Source organism: Pecten maximus, chromosome 9 (genome assembly GCF_902652985.1).
Source record: "Pecten maximus chromosome 9, xPecMax1.1, whole genome shotgun sequence".
NCBI lineage: Eukaryota > Metazoa > Mollusca > Bivalvia > Pectinida > Pectinidae > Pecten > Pecten maximus.
In genome coordinates this window covers 23,574,651-23,598,722 of record NC_047023.1, presented here as the reverse complement: position 1 = coordinate 23,598,722, position 24,072 = coordinate 23,574,651, and the positions used below count along the sequence as shown (strand labels likewise).

Genomic DNA, 24,072 nt, shown 5'->3' with positions numbered 1-24,072 from the left:
AGTCAGCTACGTGTAACACCTATAAATCTGGAAAGAGTTTTGAATAAAGATAAAGGTGCTTTGGATGATGCTTTTACTACTGACCTATAACTATAGCTTCTTCTGTAAGTAATGCTATACATTCCGGTGTAAGCAATTATTTGACTTCCTGTGTAAGTAATGTTTTGACTTCTTGTGTAAGTAATGCTATAAATTCCGGTGTAAATAACTCCCGGTGGAAGTACAATGCTATAACTTCCGGTGTAAGTAATGCTATAACTTACTGTTTGTAAATCATGGTATAACTTTATTGCTATAACTTCCTGTGAAAGTAATGCTATAACTTCCTGTGTAAGTAAGCTATAACTACCTGTGTAAGTAATGCTATAACTTCCTGTATAAGTAATGCTATAACTACCTGTGTAAGTAAGCTATAACTACATGTACATGTGAAAGTAATGCTATAACTTCCGGTGTAAGTAATGCTATAACTTCCTGTAGCGGAAATAGCCGGGGAACTATATACTCAAAGTCCCGCAGCCCTCGGTAGGTGTCCTCGAGGTAGCATCAGACACCCGCCACAATACCCGAGTTTAGAATTAAGTAGTGTGGGTCGTCGAGAAACACAATTCAACACCGTCGTAAAGTTTCAGTCTATGTATTCAGCAACATCAGCAGTGTACAGAGCATATGTAAATGGCAACACCGCTCTCGCTTTCATCAGCATACGTAGCAACATCCAGCAAAGTAACACCTAACACTCTCTAGCTTGAACTCAACTCCATGATCTCCCTCTCTGAACTGAACTCTCCGGCTTGAACTCCACTGCACGAACTCCCTCTCTGAACTGAACTCTCCGGCTTGAACTCCACTGCACGAACTCCCTCTCTGAACTGAACTACCCCTCTGCTCTCGCTTTCACCCCTTTTATACCAAAACCTAACGGAGCGCTACCGGAGCGCCGGAGCCCTGCCGGAGCCCTGCCGGAGCGGTGCACACCTGTACCGGAGCCTTAAATGTGTAAACCACAATGTACATAACACTTAGAAAAACAATAAGCCGCGAGTAAATGTTGACCATGTGTAATAAAGATGGGGCATCGCTGGAGCTCCCAGACAGGTCCAGCCATTTGTAGTGGGTAATAGGGATGAGAGGCGATTAATACCTCTCTGACAGGGGCAATAAACATGAACAGGAGCCGGGCAGACGATTACTGCCACGGGCGTGGTGAATTGATTACTTCACGGGATATCATCCCGACGTGTCCCTCCCCATCTAATTACCAACGGTCAACAGATTGACGGACTATTAAAATTCCTAAAGCAAAGATGGTATAACAGAAAATAGAAAAATACTACACTAATATAGAAAAATACTACATTCCTGTATAAGTAATGCTATAACTACATGTGAAAGTAATGCTTTAGCTTCCGTTGTAAGAAATGCTATAACTTCTTGTTTGTCAATCATGGTAGAGCTTCCTGTGAAAGTAATTCTATATTAACTTCCTGTGTAAGTAATGCTATAACTTCCTGTGTAAGTAATGCTATAACGTCCGGTGTAAGTAATTCTATAACTACATGTGTAAGTAATGCTATAACTACCTGTGTAAGTAATGCTATAATTACCTGTGTAAGTAATGCTATAACTTCCTGTGTAAGTAATGCTATAACTTCCTGTGTAAGTAATGCTATAACTACCTGTGTAAGTAATGCTATAACTTCCTGTGTAAGTAATGCTATAACTTCCTGTGTAAGTAATGCTATAACTTCCGGTGTAAGTAATGCTATAACTTCCTGTATAAGTAATGCTATAACTTCCTGTATAAGTAATGCTATAACTACCTGTATAAGTAAGCTATAACTACCTGTGTAAGTAATGCTATAACTACCTGTGTAAGTAATGCTATAACGTCCGGTGTAAGTAATTCTATAACTACCTGTGTAAGTAATGCTATAACTACCTGTGTAAGTAATGCTATAACGTCCGGTGTAAGTAATTCTATAACTACCTGTGTAAGTAATGCTATAACTACCTGTGTAAGTAATGCTATAACTTCCTGTATAGTTAATGCTATAACTTCCTGTGTAAGTAATCCTACAACGTCCTGTATAGTTAATGCTATAACTTCCTGTGTAAGTAATGCTATAACTTCCTGTATAGTTAATGCTATAACTTCCTGTGTAAGTAATGCTATAACTTCCTGTATAGTTAATGCTATAACTTCCTGTATAAATAATGCTATAACTGCCTGTGTAAGTAATGCTATAACTTCCTGTATAAATAATGCTATAACTACCTGTATAGTTAATGCTATAACTTCCTGTATAAGTAATGCTATAACTTCCTGTATAGTTAATGCTATAACTTCCTGTATAAGTAATGCTATAACTACCTGTATAGTTAATGCTATAACTTCCTGTATAGTTAATGCTATAACTTCCTGTATAAGTAATGCTATAACTTCCTGTGTAAGTAATGCTATAACGTCCTGTGTAAGTAATGCTATAACTTCCTGTGTAAGTAATGATATAACTACCTGTGTAAGTAATGCTATAACTACCTGTATAAGTAATGCTATAACTACCGGTGTAAGCTATAACGTCCGATGTAAGTAATGCTATAACTACCTGTGTTAGTAATGCTATAACTACCGGTGTAAGCTATAACGTCCGATGTAAGTAATGCTATAACTACCTGTGTTAGTAATGCTATAACTTCCTGTATAAGTAATGCTATAACTACCGGTGTAAGCTATAACGTCCGATGTAAGTAATGCTATAACTTCCTGTGTAAGTAATGCTATAACTACCTGTGTTAGTAATGCTATAACTACCTGTGTTAGTAATGCTATAACTACCGGTGTAAGCTATAACGTCCGATGTAAGTAATGCTATAACTACCTGTGTTAGTAATGCTATAACTACCGGTGTAAGCTATAACGTCCGATGTAAGTAATGCTATAACTACCTGTGTTAGTAATGCTATAACTTCCTGTATAAGTAATGCTATAACTACCGGTGTAAGCTATAACGTCCGATGTAAGTAATGCTATAACTTCCTGTGTAAGTAATGCTATAACTTCCTGTATAGTTAATGCTATAACTTCCTGTATAAATAATGCTATAACTTCCTGTGTAAGTAATGCTATAACGTCCTGTGTAAGTAATACTACAACGTCCTGTATAGTTAATGCTATAACTTCCTGTATAGTTAATGCTATAACTTCCTGTGTAAGTAATGCTATAACTTCCTGTATAAATAATGCTATAACTACCTGTATAAGTAATGCTATAACTACCGGTGTAAGTAATGATATAACTTCCTGTGTAAGTAATGCTATAACGTCCGGTGTAAGTAATGCTAGAACGTCCGGTGTAAGTAATGCTAGAACGTCCGGTGTAAGTAATGCTATTATGTCCGGTGTAAGTAATGCTATAACTACCAGTATAAATAATGCTACGACGTCCTGTGTAAGTAAGCTATAACTGCCTGTGTAAGTAATGCTATAACTACCTGTGTAAGTAATGCTATAACTTCCTGTATAAGTAATGCTATAACTTCCGGTGTAAGTAATGCTATCACTGCCTGTGTAAGTAATGCTATAATTACCTGTGTAAGTAATGCTATAACTACATGTACATGTGTAAGCAATGCTATAACTACCTGTGTAAGTAATGCTATAACTACCTGTGTAAGTAATGCTATAACTACCTGTGTAAGTAATGCTATAACTACCTGTGTAAGTAAGCTATAACTTCCGGTGTAGGTAATGCTATAACTTCCGGTGTAAGTAATGCTATAACTACCTGTGTAAGTAATGCTATAACTGCCTGTGTAAGTAATGATATAACTACCTGTGTAAGTAATGCTATAACTTCCGGTGTAAGTAATGATATAACTACCTGTGTAAGTAATGCTATAACTTCCGGTGTAAGTAATGCTATAACTACCTGTGTAAGTAATGCTATAACTTCCGGTGTAAGTAATGCTATAACTTCCTGTATAAGTAATGCTATAACTACCTGTGTAAGTAAGCTATAACTACATGTGTAAGTAATACTATAATTACCTGTATAAGTAATGCTATAACTACCTGTGTAAGTAAGCTTTAGCTACCTGTGTAAGTAATGCTATAACTACCTGTATAATTAATGCTATAACTACCTGTGTAAGTAAGCTTTAGCTACCTGTGTAAGTAATGCTATAACGTCCTGTGTAAGTAAGCTATAACTGCCTGTGTAAGTAATGCTATAACTTCCTGTGTAAGTAATGCTATAACTACCTGTGTAAGTAATGCTATAACTACCTGTGTAAGTAATGCTATAACTACCTGTGTAAGTAATGCTATAACTACCTGTGTAAGTAATGCTATAACCTCCGGTGTAAGTAAGCTATAACTTCCTGTGTAAGTAAGCTATAACTACCTGTGTAGGTAATGCTATAACGTCCGGTGTAAGTAATGCTATAACTACCTGTGTAAGTAATGCTACAACGTACTGTGTAAGTAATGCTATACCTACCTGTATAAGTAATGCTATAATTACCTGTGTAAGTAATGCTACAACGTCCTGTGTAAGTAAGCTATAACTTCCTGTGTAAGTAATGCTATAACTACCTGTGTAAGTAATGCTATAACGTCCGGTGTAAGTAAGGCTATAACTACCTGTGTAAGTAATGCTATAACGTCCGGTGTAAGTAAGGCTATAACTACCTGTGTAAGTAATGCTATAACGTCCGGTGTAAGTAATGCTATAACTACCTGTGTAAGTAATGCTATAACTACCTGTGTAAGTAATGATATAACGTCCTGTGTAAGTAATGATATAACTTCCGGTGTAAGTAATGATATAACTTCCGGTGTAAGTAATGCTATAACTTCCTGTGTAAGTAATGCTATAACTACCTGTGTAATTAATGCTATATCTACCTGTGTAAGTAATGCTATAACTACCTGTGTAAGTAAGCTATAACTTCCGGTGAAAGTAATGCTATAACTACCTGTGTAAGTAATGCTATAACTACCTTTGTAAGTAATACTATAACGTCCTGTATAAATAATGCTATAACTTCCGGTGTAAGTAATGATATAACTACCTGTGTAAGTAATGCTATAACTTCCGGTGTAAGTAATGCTATAACTACCTGTGTAAGTAATGCTATAACTTCCGGTGTAAGTAATGCTATAACGTCCTGTATAAGTAATGCTATAACTACCTGTGTAAGTAAGCTATAACTACATGTGTAAGTAATGCTATAATTACCTGTATAAGTAATGCTATAACTACCTGTGTAAGTAAGCTTTAGCTACCTGTGTAAGTAATGCTATAACTACCTGTGTAAGTAAGCTATAACTTCCGGTGAAAGTAATGCTATAACTTCCCGTATAAGTAATGCTATAACTACCTGTGTAAGTAATGCTATAACGTCCGGTGTAAGTAATGCTATAACGTCCGGTGTAAGTAATGCTATAACTACCTGTGTAAGTAATGCTGTAACTACCTGTATAAGTAATGATATAACTTCCTGTGTAAGTAATGCTATAATTACCTGTATAAGTAATGCTATAACTACCTGTGTAAGTAATGCTATAACTACCTGTATAAGTAATGCTATAACTACCTGTATAAGTAATGCTATAACTACCTGTGTAAGTAATGCTATAACTACCTGTGTAAGTAATGCTATAACTACCTGTGTAAGTAATGCTATAACTACCTGTATAGGTAATGCTATAAATACCTGTGTAGGTAATACTATAACTACCTGTGTAAGTAATGTTATATCTTACTGTATAAGTAATTTTAAGTAAGTGTGATTTTAGCATGCGTTATAAGAAAACTTTATAAGAAAACACCATATCATCAGTGAAAACCAGTCTGTGTTTCTTCAGACAATCAGTTGTTTTCTGTATACGATTCAAATATTAACTATTTAGCTTAATGTAAAAACATAAGAAGAATTTTCTGTGATTTCAGCAAAGCATTCGACAGGGTAAGGCATAACATTTGTTTTAAAAGGTTCGAAACTTATTATATTTCAAAATATTCCGAAATAAGTTACCTTTTCTAATCCGGTCACCTAGGTTTTACAAACGAGAAATACTAGCTAATCATGCTACATTATTGTAATACTTCAAAATACGGTCTAATGAAAACGCTGTAGACCTACCTCGTTCATATTGGATTCATAAACGCCACAATAATATTCAAACTATGTTTCATTGTTGACTTCATCCGTTGCTAAAGTGAAATATTTATCTAAGCTTATTACTGCCATTCTTAATACTGTCAGGGTTGCAGTGGATAAAAAAAAACAATGTGCTTTTGATAAACTTAAACAACAGCCCTTTTAAATATCTAGACAAAGTTTCGAGAGATGCAGGTCGATGAATACTACGGGAAGTTTTATGATCGACTTGATTTCTGTTTGCGATTTGAGGTGACCAATGCTCGTTGATATGCCTGGTAGGTCCGTTGTCATCACACTGGTATTCAGATGAAGGTTGATGAAGACCCCGGAGAAATTTGATGGTCGACATGACGATCTCATGTGGAAATGTTCTATTTCGTTGTACGATACGAGGTCAGACGTGTTTGATGTTTGTTGATATGTTGAGTGGTTCCGTTGTCACCATCATTACTCTTACAGGTATCTTAGGTTGTGACTTAAACCGGATTTGACCTAGATTTGTATGGCGGGTGTCGCCGTGACCTAGATTTGTATGGCGGAGTAAGTAATGCTATAACTACCTGTGTAAGTAATGCTATAACTTCCTGTATAAGTAATGCTATAACTTCCGGTGTAAGTAATGCTATCACTGCCTGTGTAAGTAATGCTATAATTACCTGTGTAAGTAATGCTATAACTACATGTACATGTGTAAGCAATGCTATAACTACCTGTGTAAGTAATGCTATAACTACCTGTGTAAGTAATGCTATAACTACCTGTGTAAGTAATGCTATAACTACCTGTGTAAGTAAGCTATAACTTCCGGTGTAGGTAATGCTATAACTTCCGGTGTAAGTAATGCTATAACTACCTGTGTAAGTAATGCTATAACTGCCTGTGTAAGTAATGATATAACTACCTGTGTAAGTAATGCTATAACTTCCGGTGTAAGTAATGATATAACTACCTGTGTAAGTAATGCTATAACTTCCGGTGTAAGTAATGCTATAACTACCTGTGTAAGTAATGCTATAACTTCCGGTGTAAGTAATGCTATAACTTCCTGTATAAGTAATGCTATAACTACCTGTGTAAGTAAGCTATAACTACATGTGTAAGTAATACTATAATTACCTGTATAAGTAATGCTATAACTACCTGTGTAAGTAAGCTTTAGCTACCTGTGTAAGTAATGCTATAACTACCTGTATAATTAATGCTATAACTACCTGTGTAAGTAAGCTTTAGCTACCTGTGTAAGTAATGCTATAACGTCCTGTGTAAGTAAGCTATAACTGCCTGTGTAAGTAATGCTATAACTTCCTGTGTAAGTAATGCTATAACTACCTGTGTAAGTAATGCTATAACTACCTGTGTAAGTAATGCTATAACTACCTGTGTAAGTAATGCTATAACTACCTGTGTAAGTAATGCTATAACCTCCGGTGTAAGTAAGCTATAACTTCCTGTGTAAGTAAGCTATAACTACCTGTGTAGGTAATGCTATAACGTCCGGTGTAAGTAATGCTATAACTACCTGTGTAAGTAATGCTACAACGTACTGTGTAAGTAATGCTATACCTACCTGTATAAGTAATGCTATAATTACCTGTGTAAGTAATGCTACAACGTCCTGTGTAAGTAAGCTATAACTTCCTGTGTAAGTAATGCTATAACTACCTGTGTAAGTAATGCTATAACGTCCGGTGTAAGTAAGGCTATAACTACCTGTGTAAGTAATGCTATAACGTCCGGTGTAGGTAAGGCTATAACTACCTGTGTAAGTAATGCTATAACGTCCGGTGTAAGTAATGCTATAACTACCTGTGTAAGTAATGCTATAACTACCTGTGTAAGTAATGATATAACGTCCTGTGTAAGTAATGATATAACTTCCGGTGTAAGTAATGATATAACTTCCGGTGTAAGTAATGCTATAACTTCCTGTGTAAGTAATGCTATAACTACCTGTGTAATTAATGCTATATCTACCTGTGTAAGTAATGCTATAACTACCTGTGTAAGTAAGCTATAACTTCCGGTGAAAGTAATGCTATAACTACCTGTGTAAGTAATGCTATAACTACCTTTGTAAGTAATACTATAACGTCCTGTATAAATAATGCTATAACTTCCGGTGTAAGTAATGATATAACTACCTGTGTAAGTAATGCTATAACTTCCGGTGTAAGTAATGCTATAACTACCTGTGTAAGTAATGCTATAACTTCCGGTGTAAGTAATGCTATAACGTCCTGTATAAGTAATGCTATAACTACCTGTGTAAGTAAGCTATAACTACATGTGTAAGTAATGCTATAATTACCTGTATAAGTAATGCTATAACTACCTGTGTAAGTAAGCTTTAGCTACCTGTGTAAGTAATGCTATAACTACCTGTGTAAGTAAGCTATAACTTCCGGTGAAAGTAATGCTATAACTTCCCGTATAAGTAATGCTATAACTACCTGTGTAAGTAATGCTATAACGTCCGGTGTAAGTAATGCTATAACGTCCGGTGTAAGTAATGCTATAACTACCTGTGTAAGTAATGCTGTAACTACCTGTATAAGTAATGATATAACTTCCTGTGTAAGTAATGCTATAATTACCTGTATAAGTAATGCTATAACTACCTGTGTAAGTAATGCTATAACTACCTGTATAAGTAATGCTATAACTACCTGTATAAGTAATGCTATAACTACCTGTGTAAGTAATGCTATAACTACCTGTGTAAGTAATGCTATAACTACCTGTTTAAGTAATGCTATAACTACCTGTATAGGTAATGCTATAAATACCTGTGTAGGTAATACTATAACTACCTGTGTAAGTAATGTTATATCTTACTGTATAAGTAATTTTAAGTAAGTGTGATTTTAGCATGCGTTATAAGAAAACTTTATAAGAAAACACCATATCATCAGTGAAAACCAGTCTGTGTTTCTTCAGACAATCAGTTGTTTTCTGTATACGATTCAAATATTAACTATTTAGCTTAATGTAAAAACATAAGAAGAATTTTCTGTGATTTCAGCAAAGCATTCGACAGGGTAAGGCATAACATTTGTTTTAAAAGGTTCGAAACTTATTATATTTCAAAATATTCCGAAATAAGTTACCTTTTCTAATCCGGTCACCTAGGTTTTACAAACGAGAAATACTAGCTAATCATGCTACATTATTGTAATACTTCAAAATACGGTCTAATGAAAACGCTGTAGACCTACCTCGTTCATATTGGATTCATAAACGCCACAATAATATTCAAACTATGTTTCATTGTTGACTTCATCCGTTGCTAAAGTGAAATATTTATCTAAGCTTATTACTGCCATTCTTAATACTGTCAGGGTTGCAGTGGATAAAAAAAAACAATGTGCTTTTGATAAACTTAAACAACAGCCCTTTTAAATATCTAGACAAAGTTTCGAGAGATGCAGGTCGATGAATACTACGGGAAGTTTTATGATCGACTTGATTTCTGTTTGCGATTTGAGGTGACCAATGCTCGTTGATATGCCTGGTAGGTCCGTTGTCATCACACTGGTATTCAGATGAAGGTTGATGAAGACCCCGGAGAAATTTGATGGTCGACATGACGATCTCATGTGGAAATGTTCTATTTCGTTGTACGATACGAGGTCAGACGTGTTTGATGTTTGTTGATATGTTGAGTGGTTCCGTTGTCACCATCATTACTCTTACAGGTATCTTAGGTTGTGACTTAAACCGGATTTGACCTAGATTTGTATGGCGGGTGTCGCCGTGACCTAGATTTGTATGGCGGATGTCGCCGTGACCCAGATTTGTATGGCGGGTGTCGCCGTGACCTAGATTTGTATGGCGCGTCTCGTCGACGCTTACTCTTCCGGAACAACCAGTCTTATTCTCTTTGTATTTTCGTCTTCATGCAAATCTGTATATTTGTTCACATGTTCTTGTTGTTTATATTTTGCCGTCGTTTAGTCCATTTGTGTTACATTATTATGTCGGTATTCTTTGTTGTTTTTGGTTTGGTTTGTATTGTTTAACTTGTAATCTATGTGCGATATAATGTCCATATAATTATCTAGTTGCGATACCGTAGCTCTGGACGATGGACGGACGATTTCTGACAGATGGTCGACGTCCGAGAGCAGTGTAGACAGGGTATGAATATTCGCTCTAATAATGATTTTGTCCTCGTTTATCGATTTTGAGTCAGAGTTAGGATTTCGTTTGTATGTCAGAACAGACGTTTAACATTAGGCCTACACTGTAACAAAGTCTTCAAAGCCATTTGAAATAGCAAGGCGTCGGTACTTAGGGTTATCTTCAGACTTGGAGTGTTGTATTACGATAAAGTTTGTTAAGTTTACTAGTTGAAAAAATACACAAGATTCCCGTTTACTTTTATCTTTATAGCATAGACTCATTTCAACAAAGGAATGCATTTTAACACCGGCATATAATATTTTCCATCAATGTATTTATTCGTCGTGAAGGATTGCACAATAGACATACGATCAGTAACATACGAATTTATTATTTAATACAGATGTATGCACATTTCACACATATATTAACTTGGATGAACCAGACGAGAACTGTGTCGATGTTGAATCTAAACGTTTTGTCCGTTTCACACTGGGGTATATACAGCATAGGTGGACAACGAGAATGAGTTCTGGAACCGTTTACAACACAAAGAACACACCATAAACATTCATCACAAAGTTCAAAGGTCACTCTAGATCTGGAAGTTAACTTTGTCTTTATGCCGATGACACTTTGGGGTAGAAGACTTTGAAGAGGGATATCACGGACTTAGTTACACATGTTATCCAAGTCCGTGGGGATATGTACAGAATATCGGGTGATGTGTTTACTTTCTATATACATTGTATATTGGCAGTATTACTCAGCCTAAAGTTTAACAAACAAAACGTTCAGTATGCAAAAACAGGCAGAATACTGTGCCATTTGGCGACATCTACAGGCCGTGGGCGTATCATACTATTCCAATGGTCTCGTCCACGTCTGCTACAGTTGGGTCCTATCTCAACTTTGCCCACGACAAGGTCCTTTTTGTGGAATTTCCCTTTCATGATGAGGAACTCAAGTGAGTACGAGTCGAGGTTTTTGTCCACGTGGAAAAGAAAGGCTTCGTTCCACACAGCAATTCGGCCACTGGATGTGCGAGTCTTCTGTACTTCTACCACTGTCCCGTCTCGGATCAACTTTACTACCACGTAATGAGCTGTTAACATAATAAAACATAATAATAAAAGAGGCCGATACATCAGGATTTCATGTGCAATCACAGATATTCACTAACTTTTTTTCTGAAACTGAATTGATCAGTCAACATATGTCCATCCACTAACCTGTCGGGTTTTCATACTTACTATTCATCATGTAAACTGCTTTTGAGTTATCAAAGATTTGTACAATAGACACATGAGATGTTAGCGAATTCCAATACAGATTAAGAAACACAAATAAATAAAGTGCATCAAAAGTAGAAGTATAATGTTATCAGAATAAGTTACTGTATAGAATATAATGAAATAAATGCCCTAATTAGTGTTTCACCTGACGTGAGACGTACCTGGTTTGACGACCATCAGTCGGTCACTAGGGGGTAGTTGTATGGCCTTCCGTACGAACACCTTCAGTCGGTCAGCTAAGGACTGATACTGGAGGTCAACGAAAAACTCGCCCAGATTTTTGTGAAGAAGTTTTTCGGACGTACTCATCTACAAAAAAAAAATACATATCGCATTATTTCAACGTAAAATGTGGTTAAATGGGATGAGAAACAAAGCTTTCATAATTATTATACCACAAATGAAGAAAATACGGTACATTATGGAACGTATCCAAGGAACGGGTGACCATGGATGCATCGTGCTAAATGTACTACGTAAAACAGGAGTTATTGTGTATAAATTAGGACACACGTCTAATTCGATCAATTTCGGACGATAACCATTCTGAATTATTAAAACTACACGATGTTGGCGAAATCGCCTACCTCGAAACAGAAGATGGGACGAGAGAAAAAAAAGCATCATGAAATTATGAAAATGGACCAATAAAAACAGAGTATGAAAATAGACCAATTTCAAATAAAAATAAAACGATGTTGTATCCACTAAACCTATTCTAAGGCTTGTTCCGGATAACACTGGCAGAATACCTTTATAGTACTGAGATCCGTGGAATTGTTGATTAAAACTTGTGATTTTATCATACGTAACTAAAGTATTGTATATACCTATGGACTTGGAATGTTGACTCGTGAAATAATAAACATTGATTGACACATCAAATGACACTTTTCTTTGAAAATTAGTAAAGACGTAGAGAAAACATTTATGAAGTAAATGTCTCCATGTAGACCCGAAGTGCATAACGTACGATCCCTATTGAAGACGGGATATTTGATCGAGATTGAACCCTTGGATTTTAAAATGCTATGGGTGATTTGTATACATCATTGTTTGTTAAATGAATGATAAGGTAATTTATAGTAACCGAGAATGTGTCTTGCCAAACAAAAATGGTCGAGACTCGATACTAGGTCCAAACTTAATCCTCGATAGACATAACTCCGAACAGACGTTATAAATCATTATAACTTACAGTCGGTAGTGTCGGGAATGACGGGTGTCGTGAGTACCCCGACATAACGACAATAAACTACAATAATGTAGACATTTGGACAAGGGTGATAACTCGTCAAGGTCGCTGTATAATCTACATCAAAGAGTACATGTACTTTATGCGGAATTTTATTTGTGGTATGCCTCCGTCGTTTACATTTGGAATAATCGAGAGTGGGCGTTGTCCCATGTGAACAAGTGCAATCAATGATTGCGAAAGTTCAACGGCGGCAGCAATCACACTATGCATTCATTTTATGAATAAGCATGTCATTTTGAAATTTTACGTCACATAATATCGCTCCTAGACCTCTAAAGCTTTCCAAAACGTACCCCCAAAATCTTTAAAGTGGGTTTTGGTGTCAAAAAAATTATGTTCATTAAATGGTAAAATGCCAAAAAAAATCACAATTTTTTTCTGAATGATTTTGCCATAACATCACTCTTGGACCTCTAATGAATGTATAACCAAATAAGAAAGGTGTGAGGTGCATAGTTTTGGACTAACCCCCCAAACTTTAAAGTGAGTTTTAGTGCCAAAAAAGTTAAGTCCACAAAATGGTAAAAAGCGAAAAAATCGCAATTGTTTTCCGCATGATTTTACTATAACATCACTCTTAGACCTCTAATGAAAGTATAAACCAAATTAGAAGGGTGTGAGATGTATACTTTTGGACTTAGAAGTTTTCCAAAAACTGATCCCAAAAACTTTAAAGTGGGGTGGGACGCCGACGCCGACGGTACAGCATTAGCTCACGGTTACTCGTAACCGGTGAGCTAATAAAGCTATTTAGCCCAACATCCCCAGGACTCCACGGTCTGTTCTACGAATTATAACCCCAGGGTTCCATGCTCTGTTCTACGAATAACACCCCCAGCCCCCAACCCCAACCATAGATCTCCCAGGGTTCCGTGCGTTATTCTACGGAAATACATCTCCCAAAATTCAATGCTTTCTTCTACAGAAATTCTACGGAAACACGTTCCCATGGTTCCATGTTGCATCGACGGAAAATACATCTCCCAGGGTTCCATGCTTTCTTCCACAGAAATTCATCTCACAGGGTTCGATGCTTTCTTCCACAGAAATTCATCTCCCAGGGTTCAATGCTTTCTTCCACAGAAATTCATCTCCCAGGGTTTCATGCTTTGTTAAACAGAAATTCATCTCTCAGGGTTTCATGCTTTGTTAAACGGAAATTAATCTCTCAGGGTTTCATGCTTATAAATTCATCTCTCAGGGTTTCATGCTGTCACCTACAGAAACATATCTCGTCGAGTATTCTTCGCCAAAATTTGCCATGAATCTTGTTAGAGATATCATTAGATGTATCGATAAGGACTTTTTTTTATTGTTTTATGTCATTGCTCGTTCTGAAGTGATTCAGCCACTTAAAGTGTAAGTAAATACAGAAGAGGCTTGTAGAAACGTGGACGAGCTGTTACCATAAGTTGGGCAATAGTCGTAATCAATGACTATCGTACATCGGCGTGACTAACACAAAGACGTGCTATCATCTCCGTCAAATCAGCTGTTCCTTTAGGCGCGTGGCTGGAGGGATTTGAATGTACAAGCACTGCCAGCGCACGTTTGATATATCTATACCTTTCATTTAATGGACTGCAGCACGTAATAAGTAATTATAAGTATGATTGATTCTGAAAACCTTCCCTAGACCGCGACAGACCGCGTATGTAAAATAATGAATTTAATGATTAAGACAAAGTGCATTAATGGAAATCTATGAGCTGGGGATATTTATTAATAAATCTAGATCTACGTAGATAATAAAAGCTTCATTTCATATATCATAGGATCAGGAACTTAGATTATACAATTCATATCGTGATTGTAGATAACGCCATTTAACTTAAACAACCCATTCCGTTTTGTTGTCAAGTTGTCCACACTGCTCATTTCACCGCTCCCGTTTTAATTAGCTGTTCTATGGTTAAACAAATAGGCGTGATACGCAAACCAACTGATGTGACAGAAAACTATTTTATTTCTACAGTTTCTACAGTAAGTATATCAATGAGCATGGGACCTACTGTAAAGTACCTGGAGGGGAATTGATATGTATTCGATTCGTCCCGCTTGTTTGTCTATATTTCTTTTCTTCTGTCCAGGTTGACATTGTGATCTTTCTCAAAAATTTCTCTAATGTCTATATACTGCAGTTTTGATGTTGTTTTGGTAAATTCTTTTGATGAAGGGGCATCCATAATTTTCAGCCAGAAAACTTTTCACGGACACACACTATCATTCTTATCTAATAGAATAATATTCAATAATATAACCCCGATACCGAAATAAATATCCGGATGAGTCGATGAATACTTTACACATACATGTGCGTACAGCTTATGATCTGACGATTAAAAAAGTTTAGGTATTAAGAACCAACGCCGAATTTTCAAATTTCCCGACTTCTTTACACCACATACTTAGGCAAATGATGTGCAAGCCTGGACTCAAGTGCTTATATGACAGCTACACCCTTATCCTTATCAGTAAGACAGCGATATATTGAGAGTTTGATTAGATAGCGTCTGATAGAATGTTACTTGTCGATATCATACCAAGTAGACCTGTTCTAATCAGGGTAAAGAGTACCACCAAGTTATAAACATCAATTAACAAGCAATTAAATCATCGATCTTTCAAATGTTTATTTGTCTTTTTTTACTGATGTTTTCCATATCGAGACTCATACAGAATAAAAATGATTTATTTAAAGTATTTCAAGACAAAAAGATAACAGAAGAAAAAGGAAAAAGAATGATTTGTGGGAAATCTTTCGTCTGTTCATCAACGTATCAATCAAACAATATCAGAAAACAATGTCCAGCTGTAGGTTTACAACACAGGGACGTGAGAATCGGATGTACGGTATTCAGAGGTGTTCGGTTTTTAGAAGGTTCGGTTTTCGGAAGTTGCACTGTACAACAGGGAAATAATTCAACATACATCCTGTATGGGTTTGCAGGGCCCGGTGTGATCCCCATATGTCCTATATCTGAAGATGTTTGTTTTCTGTTGTATTTTGTAAATGTTGTTTGTTTGTTTTTTATGGGTGGGGGAGTTCTGGTTAATTAAAGCAAAAAATCAGAGTTCAAATAAGTACATGTTTGAAATTGGAAAAATGATAACGGATCTTTAGACTAGTGAAAACATCAACAAAATTAACTGTCGGTTTCTATGACGTAGATGTGTAGCGACCATGTTAAGGCGAACCAAGCACGTAGTGGTAGTTATCTGTAGAGGTGTGTACATACATAATTAGTAGGTAAACTTTCACTCTCGTGTTATTGATATAGCCCAAGGCTACATCTAATACGTCCGCCGTTTGCGTACAAACATTTATATTTTGAGGGTTTAATGAACTTTATGTACCCGTTTTGTGGTTTCAATTACTGAAAAAATCTAAAACTAATGTGAAAAATTGTACATAGAAAGCGAAAAATTTAAGAATTTAAGATCTTAAATATTTTTTCTGTGGGCTCTAAGTATTTCCTGAAAGAGTTCTAAACTATGTGTAAACCATCTTATCCGAGTATGATTGAAGATTGATAGAACAACGAAAAACACACACACACACATATTATATGTTGATGAGATATTAGGATACGCTAGTATTTGCGTGTATTGATGTGAGATATTAGGGTATTTGCGCATATTGATGAGACATATTTGGGTATTTGCGTGTATTGATGTGAGATATTAGGGTATTTGCGCATATTGATGAGACGTATTTGGGTATTTGCGTGTATTGATGTGAGATGATAGGGTATTTGCGCATATTGATGAGATATATTTGCGTGAATTGATGAGATATTAGGGTACTAGTATTTGCGTGCATTGATGAGGGGTACTAGGATATTTGAGCGTGATGATAAGATATATATTTGGACATTTACGTGAATTGATGACACACAAGGGTATTTGCGTGTATTGGTGTGAGATATTAGGGTATTTGCACGTAATGCTGTGATATGAGGATATTTGCGAATATTAATGAGACACATGAGGGTATTTGAGTGTAATGAAGAGATGTTGGGGTATTTGAGTGTATTGAAGATATATACGTTATTTGCGTGTATTAATGAGATATTAGGGTATTTGTGTGTATTGATGAGACATGTGAGCCGTGTGACACGGTTGCACGTTGGTGTAGTGATTCGCAACCTTGAAGAATTAAGATACAGATACGTTTGTAAAAAAATGTACAAAATACGATACCGCTGTAAAGAACAAAACAAAAACAAAAACAAAACAAAACTTACTCTGGTGAGACGTTTCCGAGGGGCATCAAGCTTGCTAAAGCGGGTCGGAATATTGCATTGCATATCTACATCCGAACACTTCAGAAAAAGTTCACCCAAAAGGCTGTCTTTTTTAGTCTTCATACTTCTTTTCTGTCGATAAATAGAAATTCTGATTGTACCGTTTTCCAAAATCCTTTTTCGCACATTGTGAAAAGTATACTGTTCTTCAAAACAAACGTTGTCGCCGACACAAGGTAGCACTTTCGTTTGTCTCTTTTCATTGGTATCTGGCATTAAACAAACTGTAGCGAATACATTACACGCCTGAGCCTTTGTCGGCAGGTTTGATACACTATGGAGATTTACTGTCAGAGTGAAGTTCCACTCGTCGTAATTAACTGTAAACGACGTTTTCACGATACCGTCGAACGCGCGGTCGTCAAAACTTAGGTCGAGGTTGTTCATCGAACACGATCGAAGCATGGTATCTGATTTGCTCGACGACTCAAGGAGGAGTAGATCAGCCATACTTTGGGTAGCGCTGCATGTGGCTAGCGACTTTCTTGGTACATTAACTGAAAGTGAAGATGACGGTCTACTTTGCCCTGACTCCTCTGAACTACTTCGAGAAAAAGGTATACGTAGGCCACACTCCTCTATTCCGAAACCAGGTTTCTCAGTCACGCCATAGCCGGGGTGTTCCATGTCCATATCTAGGGCACCAAGTCTTGTGTTTTCGTTCACGTCTTTGTCAGCTTCGATGCGCTCTTCACTGTCAGGTAGTTTAGTTTGGTTTGGAACAGAAGCTATGCTGAATGGATTGTATGCAGGCATCTCTACCAAGTTGTGCCCAAGTACTAACTTCCGGCGGAGTACCCTTTTCCGGCGGAGGCATATTGTGCACGTTACAATGAAAACGATGCAGGTAACTATGGAGATACTCGAGGCAATGATTATACCCGATGTGTCTGTGAACATAATATTGATGAAAACCTGTAGGATATAGTGTTAACGACATGTACAATAACAGTGTAAACATACTGCACAGAAGACATACAAAAAATCAGTACATTTAAAATTCAATACAAATCGATTATGCTAATGCTAACCTACACCATACATCTATTTCGTCCTTCTATGTCTCTTCAGTGATGTTAAGGTTCTAAAGTGTTGATATCTCGGAGGTGACGGAAGGAACTCAAAATAGACCGAAAGAAGTGAATGAAGGGTACATATAGCCCCAAACAGTTATACATATGGCCCCAAATAGTTATACATATAGCCCCAAACAGTTATACATATAGCCCAAAACAGTTATACATATGGCCCAAAACAGTTATACATATGGCCCAAAACAGTTATACATATGGCCCAAAACAGTTATACATATGGCCCAAAACAGTTATATATATAGCCCCAAACAGTTATATATATATAGCCCCAAACAGTTATACATATGGCCCAAAACAGTTATACATATGGCCCAAAACAGTTATACATATAGCCCCAAATAGTTATACATATAGCCCCAAATAGTTATACATATAGGCCCAAATAGTTATACATATAGCCCAAAACAGTTATACATATAGCCCCAAAACAGTTATATATATTGTCCCAAACAGTTATATATATAGCCCCAAACAGTTATATATATAGTCCCAAACAGTTATACATATAGTCCCAAACAGTTATATATATAGTCCCAAACAGTTATATATATACAGTGCAACTTCCGAAAACCGAACCTTCTAAAAACCGAACACCTCTGAATACCGAACGAATTGACATTGTACGGAATTGGTCCTTCTTTATTATAGTATTAAAAAACTTCCAAATACCGATCCCTCTGAATTCCGAACACCGGACCGATTTTGCGTCCGGTTCCTGTTAAAATATACCAAAAATTACTTCTGAAAACCGGCCTTACCTGAGCGATTATGACACGAGGTCAGGCCAGTCAACCGTGAAACAACAACTGTGACGGGTATTGTGTGAAGCCTTATTGTCTCGGGACCTACGTAGGTGATTTGTACAGGTATCCAATATATATCCCAAGGGGGCATTATTACGGATGGCCCAGTGTATAATCAACACGATAATTATGAAACAATGTCACACTTCATTGAAGCGCGTCAGTTCGTTTATCTTCTCAATGCAAGTAGAGCTAGAAGGCTGAGTTTCGCATTTAATTTAAATGAGGCCCAAAGGGGGTTGTTTTCGTAAAAGAAGCCACTGATGTTTTTTTAGACAACAGCGATGTCGGAAATACGACCAGTATCAACTGATCAATTGTAATTGATATTGAAACAAAACATTTTTACACCCTTTAATATTAGTCGATATGTAAAATATTCCGTATTGGACTATCGGCCCCATCCACATGACGGAAGCTTCACCGGATGTAACAAAATGTAGGTCGATCGTAAAGTGTAGTTGTACATGTGAAAAAACTGTTTAAAACTATAGTTAAAGTCATTTGCCTTTCTTATATATTCTGCAATATATACATGCACATTGATTAACTTTCATAATATGCATATTATTCAGACAAACCAAATATTGTCTACGTGTGTACGTGCCGGTTTGTAATCGGGTGTATTCTAATAAAAAATCGTCCGACCAATTATATCCGGAATTCGACCGGTCATTTTTCGATCAACTTCTCCAAACCGAACCCTCTGTAAACCGAACAAATAGTCATGTCCCATGCATGTTCGGTTTATAGAGGTTCCACTGTAGTCCCAAACAGTTATATATATAGTCCCAACAGTTATATATATAGTCCCAAACAGTTATATATATAGTCCCAAACAGTTATATATATAGCCCTAAACAGTTATATATATAGTCCCAAACAGTTATATATATAGCCCTAAACAGTTATATATATAGTCCCAAACAGTTATATATATAATCCCAACAGTTATATATATAGTCCCAAACAGTTATATATATAGTCCCAAACAGTTATATATATAGTCCCAAACAGTTATATATATAGTCCCAAACAAGTTATATATATAGCCCCAAACAGATATATATATAGTCCCAAACAGTTATATATATAGTCCCAAACAGTTATATATATAGCCCTAAACAGTTATATATATAGTCCCAAACAGTTATATATATAGTCCCAAACAGTTATATATATACATGTAGTCCCAAACAGTTATATATATAGTCCCAAACAGTTATATATATGGCCCAAAACAGTTATATATATGGCCCAAAACAGTTATATATATAGTCCCAAACAGTTATATATATAGTCCCAAACAGTTATATATATAGTCCAAAAACAGTTATATATATAGTCCCAAACAGTTATATATATAGTCCCAAACAGTTATATATATAGTCCCAAACAGTAGATTAAAGTTAACTATGTATACGGGACCTAGTATACGAACATTCAGAACAAATCGATTTTTTATCTACAGTTAATTTTTACACTTACCTACTCCGTCTGTCGTGTCCGGTTTCGACTTCGACAGAAGATTACCACTTTTTCCCGGAGTGGTAGCTGTTATACAAAAAAAACCAGATATCAAATCTATTACATCTTCAACACATGAAAATAAAATTTTAAAAAAGGCTGGGTTTATCGCCCCAATGAGAGGCGGTGTCATTTTGAGGCGTGGTCTCCTTGTAGTAGCTGGCGGCAACCTCAAGAAAAAAAAGTCGCACCGCTATTGAAGTAAAGGGTCTTATCCAAAGACACCATCACGACAGTTCAGGGCGGACTGTGATCTCAGCTTCCCGAGAATTACAAACCGTCCCGTGTAAGGATCGAATCACACCACACTGCTCTGACTGCCGTTTTTCAAGAGAACAGAATGTTTGAGATATGTTGTAGAAGTCTGATTTTACTAATTATCACAATTAGCCAGATACCCCATCCCCCTTTAGACTCCCCTCAATTAGCCAGATACCCCCTTCCCATCAGACTTCCCTCAATTAGTCAGATATCCCTCCCCCTTCAGACTTCCCTCAATTAGCCAGATACCCCCCCCCCCCCCTTCAGACTTCCCTCAATTAACCAGATACCCCTCCCCCTTCAGATTCCCTCAATTAACCAGATACCCCTCCCCCTTCAGACTTCCCTCAATTAACCAGATACCCTCCCTTCAGATTCCCTCAATTAGCCAGATACCCTCCCCCCCTCCCTACAGATTCCCTCAATTAACCAGATACCCCCTCCCCCTTCAGACTTCCCTCAATTAACCAGATACCCCCTCCCCCTTCAGACTTCCCTCAATTAGCTAGATACCCCCTCCCCCTTCAGACTTCCCTCAATTAGTCAGATATCCCTCCCCCTTCAGACTTCCCTCAATTAGCTAGATACCCCCTCCCCCTTCAGACTTCCCTCAATTAACCAGATACCCCCTCCCCCTTCAGACTTCCCTCAATTAGCTAGATACCCCCTCCCCCTTCAGACTTCCCTCAATTAACCAGATACCCCCTCCCCCTTCAGACTTCCCTCAATTAGCCAGATACCCCCTCCCCCTTCAGACTCCCTTCACCACACCTGGTCCCTGTTCCGTTGACTTTCCCAAACATAAAGAAACTCCTTAACTTGAACGTTTCCATAGATTTAGCACTACTTTATTAGCACTATTAGATTAGCATTATTTGGGGAAATAGTTAAGGATCTTTCCTTAGATTATGTAATGATTCCCCACGAAAAAAATTTAGTGTTTCTTTAAATTAAGAAATATTGAGGAAAACTTGGGCCTGGTCTCACAAATATGTATACATCCCCCTCTCCGACAGTTTCTTCTCACCCCCTACTAGAATAACATACAAAAACTAAATGTTGCTATAAATTATAGTAAACACGCATGTGTCTTATCTTAATTAACGTATACATTCCAAAATACATACCTTCTGTGAGATAAGTTGAATGGACATCACCTACTATATCCACATACGGCAGTAGTCCCATTTTGTTCTAAACAGCAGCAGTGCTCTGTAGGTTGGTGGTGAGTTGTGATCACACCGATACTAGCGTACCCTGTCTTATATTTCACCTGGACACGTGACTTCTCCAGAACGTGATGCGTATTTTTCACACCGCTGTACTAGTATTTACAGTTAAATAATTTAAGTACATTGTACATAAACCCAACTTTTTATACATATATCGGCGTACATGCAATGACTATGTACATGGGTATGTATTATATGCAATCATATACATGCATATTGATTTTGTTTGTATTTAAACCACTTCGCATAAAATACTCACTTTAATCCATTGCCTCACTCCTGTCCTTCTAGGCCCTATTGCGATCCACAGTTCACCTAACATCGAAGTGAGTATAATAAGTTAACCTTGGTAGCATACCTACAATCCGCGAAGTTAATTATACCTAAAGATAGTATTAACCTTTTCAAAATTTCCCGAATTCTATGATTCTAAGTCCTGCTGCAATCCATTTCATCATTCCATTGTCCCACTGTAATCCATTCCCTAACTTCTGTCCTTCTAAGTCCTAATGTAATCTATTCCCTAACTCCTGTCCTTCTAAGTCCTAATGTAACCCATTCCCTAACTTCTGTCCTTCTAAGTCCTAATATAACCAATTTCCTATCTCCTGTCCTTCTAAGTCCTAATGTAATCTATTCCCTAACTCCTGTCCTTCTAAGTCCTAATGTAACCCATTCCCTAACTTCTGTCCTTCTAAGTCCTAATATAACCAATTTCCTATCTCCTGTCCTTCTAAGTCCTAATGTAATCCATTTCCTAACTTCTGTCCTTCTAAGTCCTAATGTAATCCATTTCCTAACTCCTGTCCTTCTAAGTCCTAATGTAATCCATTCCCTAACTCCTGTCCTTCTAAGTCCTAATATAACCAATTTCCTAACTCCTGTCCTTCTAAGTCCTAATGTAATCCATTCCCTAACTCCTGTCCTTCTAAGTCCTAATATAACCAATTTCCTATCTCCTGTCCTTCTAAGTCCTAATATAACCAATTTCCTAACTCCTGTCCTTCTAAGTCCTAATGTAATCCATTCCCTAACTTCTGTCCTTCTAAGTCATAATGTAATCCATTCCCTAACTCCTGTCCTTCTAAGTCCTAATATAACCAATTTCCTAACTCCTGTCCTTCTAAGTCCTAATGTAATCCATTCCCTAACTCCTGTCCTTCTAAGTCCTAATATAACCAATTTCCTATCTCCTGTCCTTCTAAGTCCTAATATAACCAATTTCCTAACTCCTGTCCTTCTAAGTCCTAATGTAATCCATTCCCTAACTTCTGTCCTTCTAAGTCATAATGTAATCCATTTCCTAACTCCTGTCCTTCTAAGTCCTAATGTAATCCATTTCATAACTTCTGTCCTTCTAAGTCCTAATGTAATCCATTTCCTAACTCCTGTCCTTCTAAGTCCTAATGTAATCCATTCCCTAACTCCTGTCCTTCTAAGTCCTAATATAACCAATTTCCTAACTCCTAATGTAATCCATTCCCTAACTCCTGTCCTTCTAAGTCCTAATATAACCAATTTCCTAACTCCTGTCCTTCTAAGTCCTAATGTAATCCATTCCCTAACTCCTGTAATTCTAAGTCCTAATATAACCAATTTCCTAACTCCTGTCCTTCTAAGTCCTAATGTAATCCATTCCCTAACTCCTGTCCTTCTAAGTCCTAATATAACCAATTTCCTATCTCCTGTCCTTCTAAGTCCTAATGTAATCCATTTCATAACTTCTGTCCTTCTAAGTCATAATGTAATCCATTTCCTAACTCCTGTCCTTCTAAGTCCTAATGTAATCCATTTCATAACTTCTGTCCTTCTAAGTCATAATGTAATCCATTCCCTAACTCCTGTCCTTCTAAGTCCTAATGTAATCCATTTCCTAACTTGTGTCCTTTAAGTCCTAATGTAATCCATTTCCTAACTTCTGTCCTTTAAGTCCTAATGTAATCCATTCCCTAACTCCTGTCCTTTAAGTCCTAATATAATCCATTCCCTAACTCCTGTCCTT

General features: G+C 36.9%; 1 protein-coding gene across 2 annotated transcripts; it reads right to left on the bottom strand.

The window, feature by feature from the left end:
- Positions 1 to 10,607: 10,607 nt before the first annotated feature.
- Positions 10,608 to 22,134, bottom strand: LOC117334264 (synaptotagmin-4-like). Of its 2 annotated transcripts, XM_033893775.1 has the most exons (5): positions 21,966 to 22,134; positions 20,539 to 20,604; positions 17,094 to 18,043; positions 11,750 to 11,897; positions 10,608 to 11,398 (listed from the first exon to the last, which is right to left on the bottom strand). In XM_033893775.1, the coding sequence occupies exons 1-5, from the start codon at positions 22,024 to 22,026 to the stop codon at positions 11,088 to 11,090; spliced, it is 1,536 nt and encodes a 511-aa protein (XP_033749666.1). In that variant the 5' UTR covers positions 22,027 to 22,134; the 3' UTR covers positions 10,608 to 11,087. The 2 variants fall into 2 exon arrangements, with proteins under 2 accessions (XP_033749666.1, XP_033749667.1); XM_033893776.1 differs by lacking the exon at positions 21,966 to 22,134 and having other exon boundaries at positions 17,094 to 18,068; positions 20,539 to 20,584.
- Between the last annotated feature and the right edge of the window lie 1,938 nt (positions 22,135 to 24,072).

Bases quoted from the DNA above. Each gene is read 5' to 3' on its own strand.
- LOC117334264 (XM_033893775.1), bottom strand. From the start codon at position 22,026: ATGGGACTACTGCCGTATGTGGATATAGTAGGTGATGTCCATTCAACT. The intron at 20,605-21,965 runs GTATGTATTTTG...TTTGTATAACAG, and splicing joins TTCAACTTATCTCACAGAAG to CTACCACTCCGGGAAAAAGT. The intron at 11,898-17,093 runs GTAAGTTTTGTT...TTTTTTTTGTAG, and splicing joins CTCGGAAACGTCTCACCAGA to ATGAGTACGTCCGAAAAACT.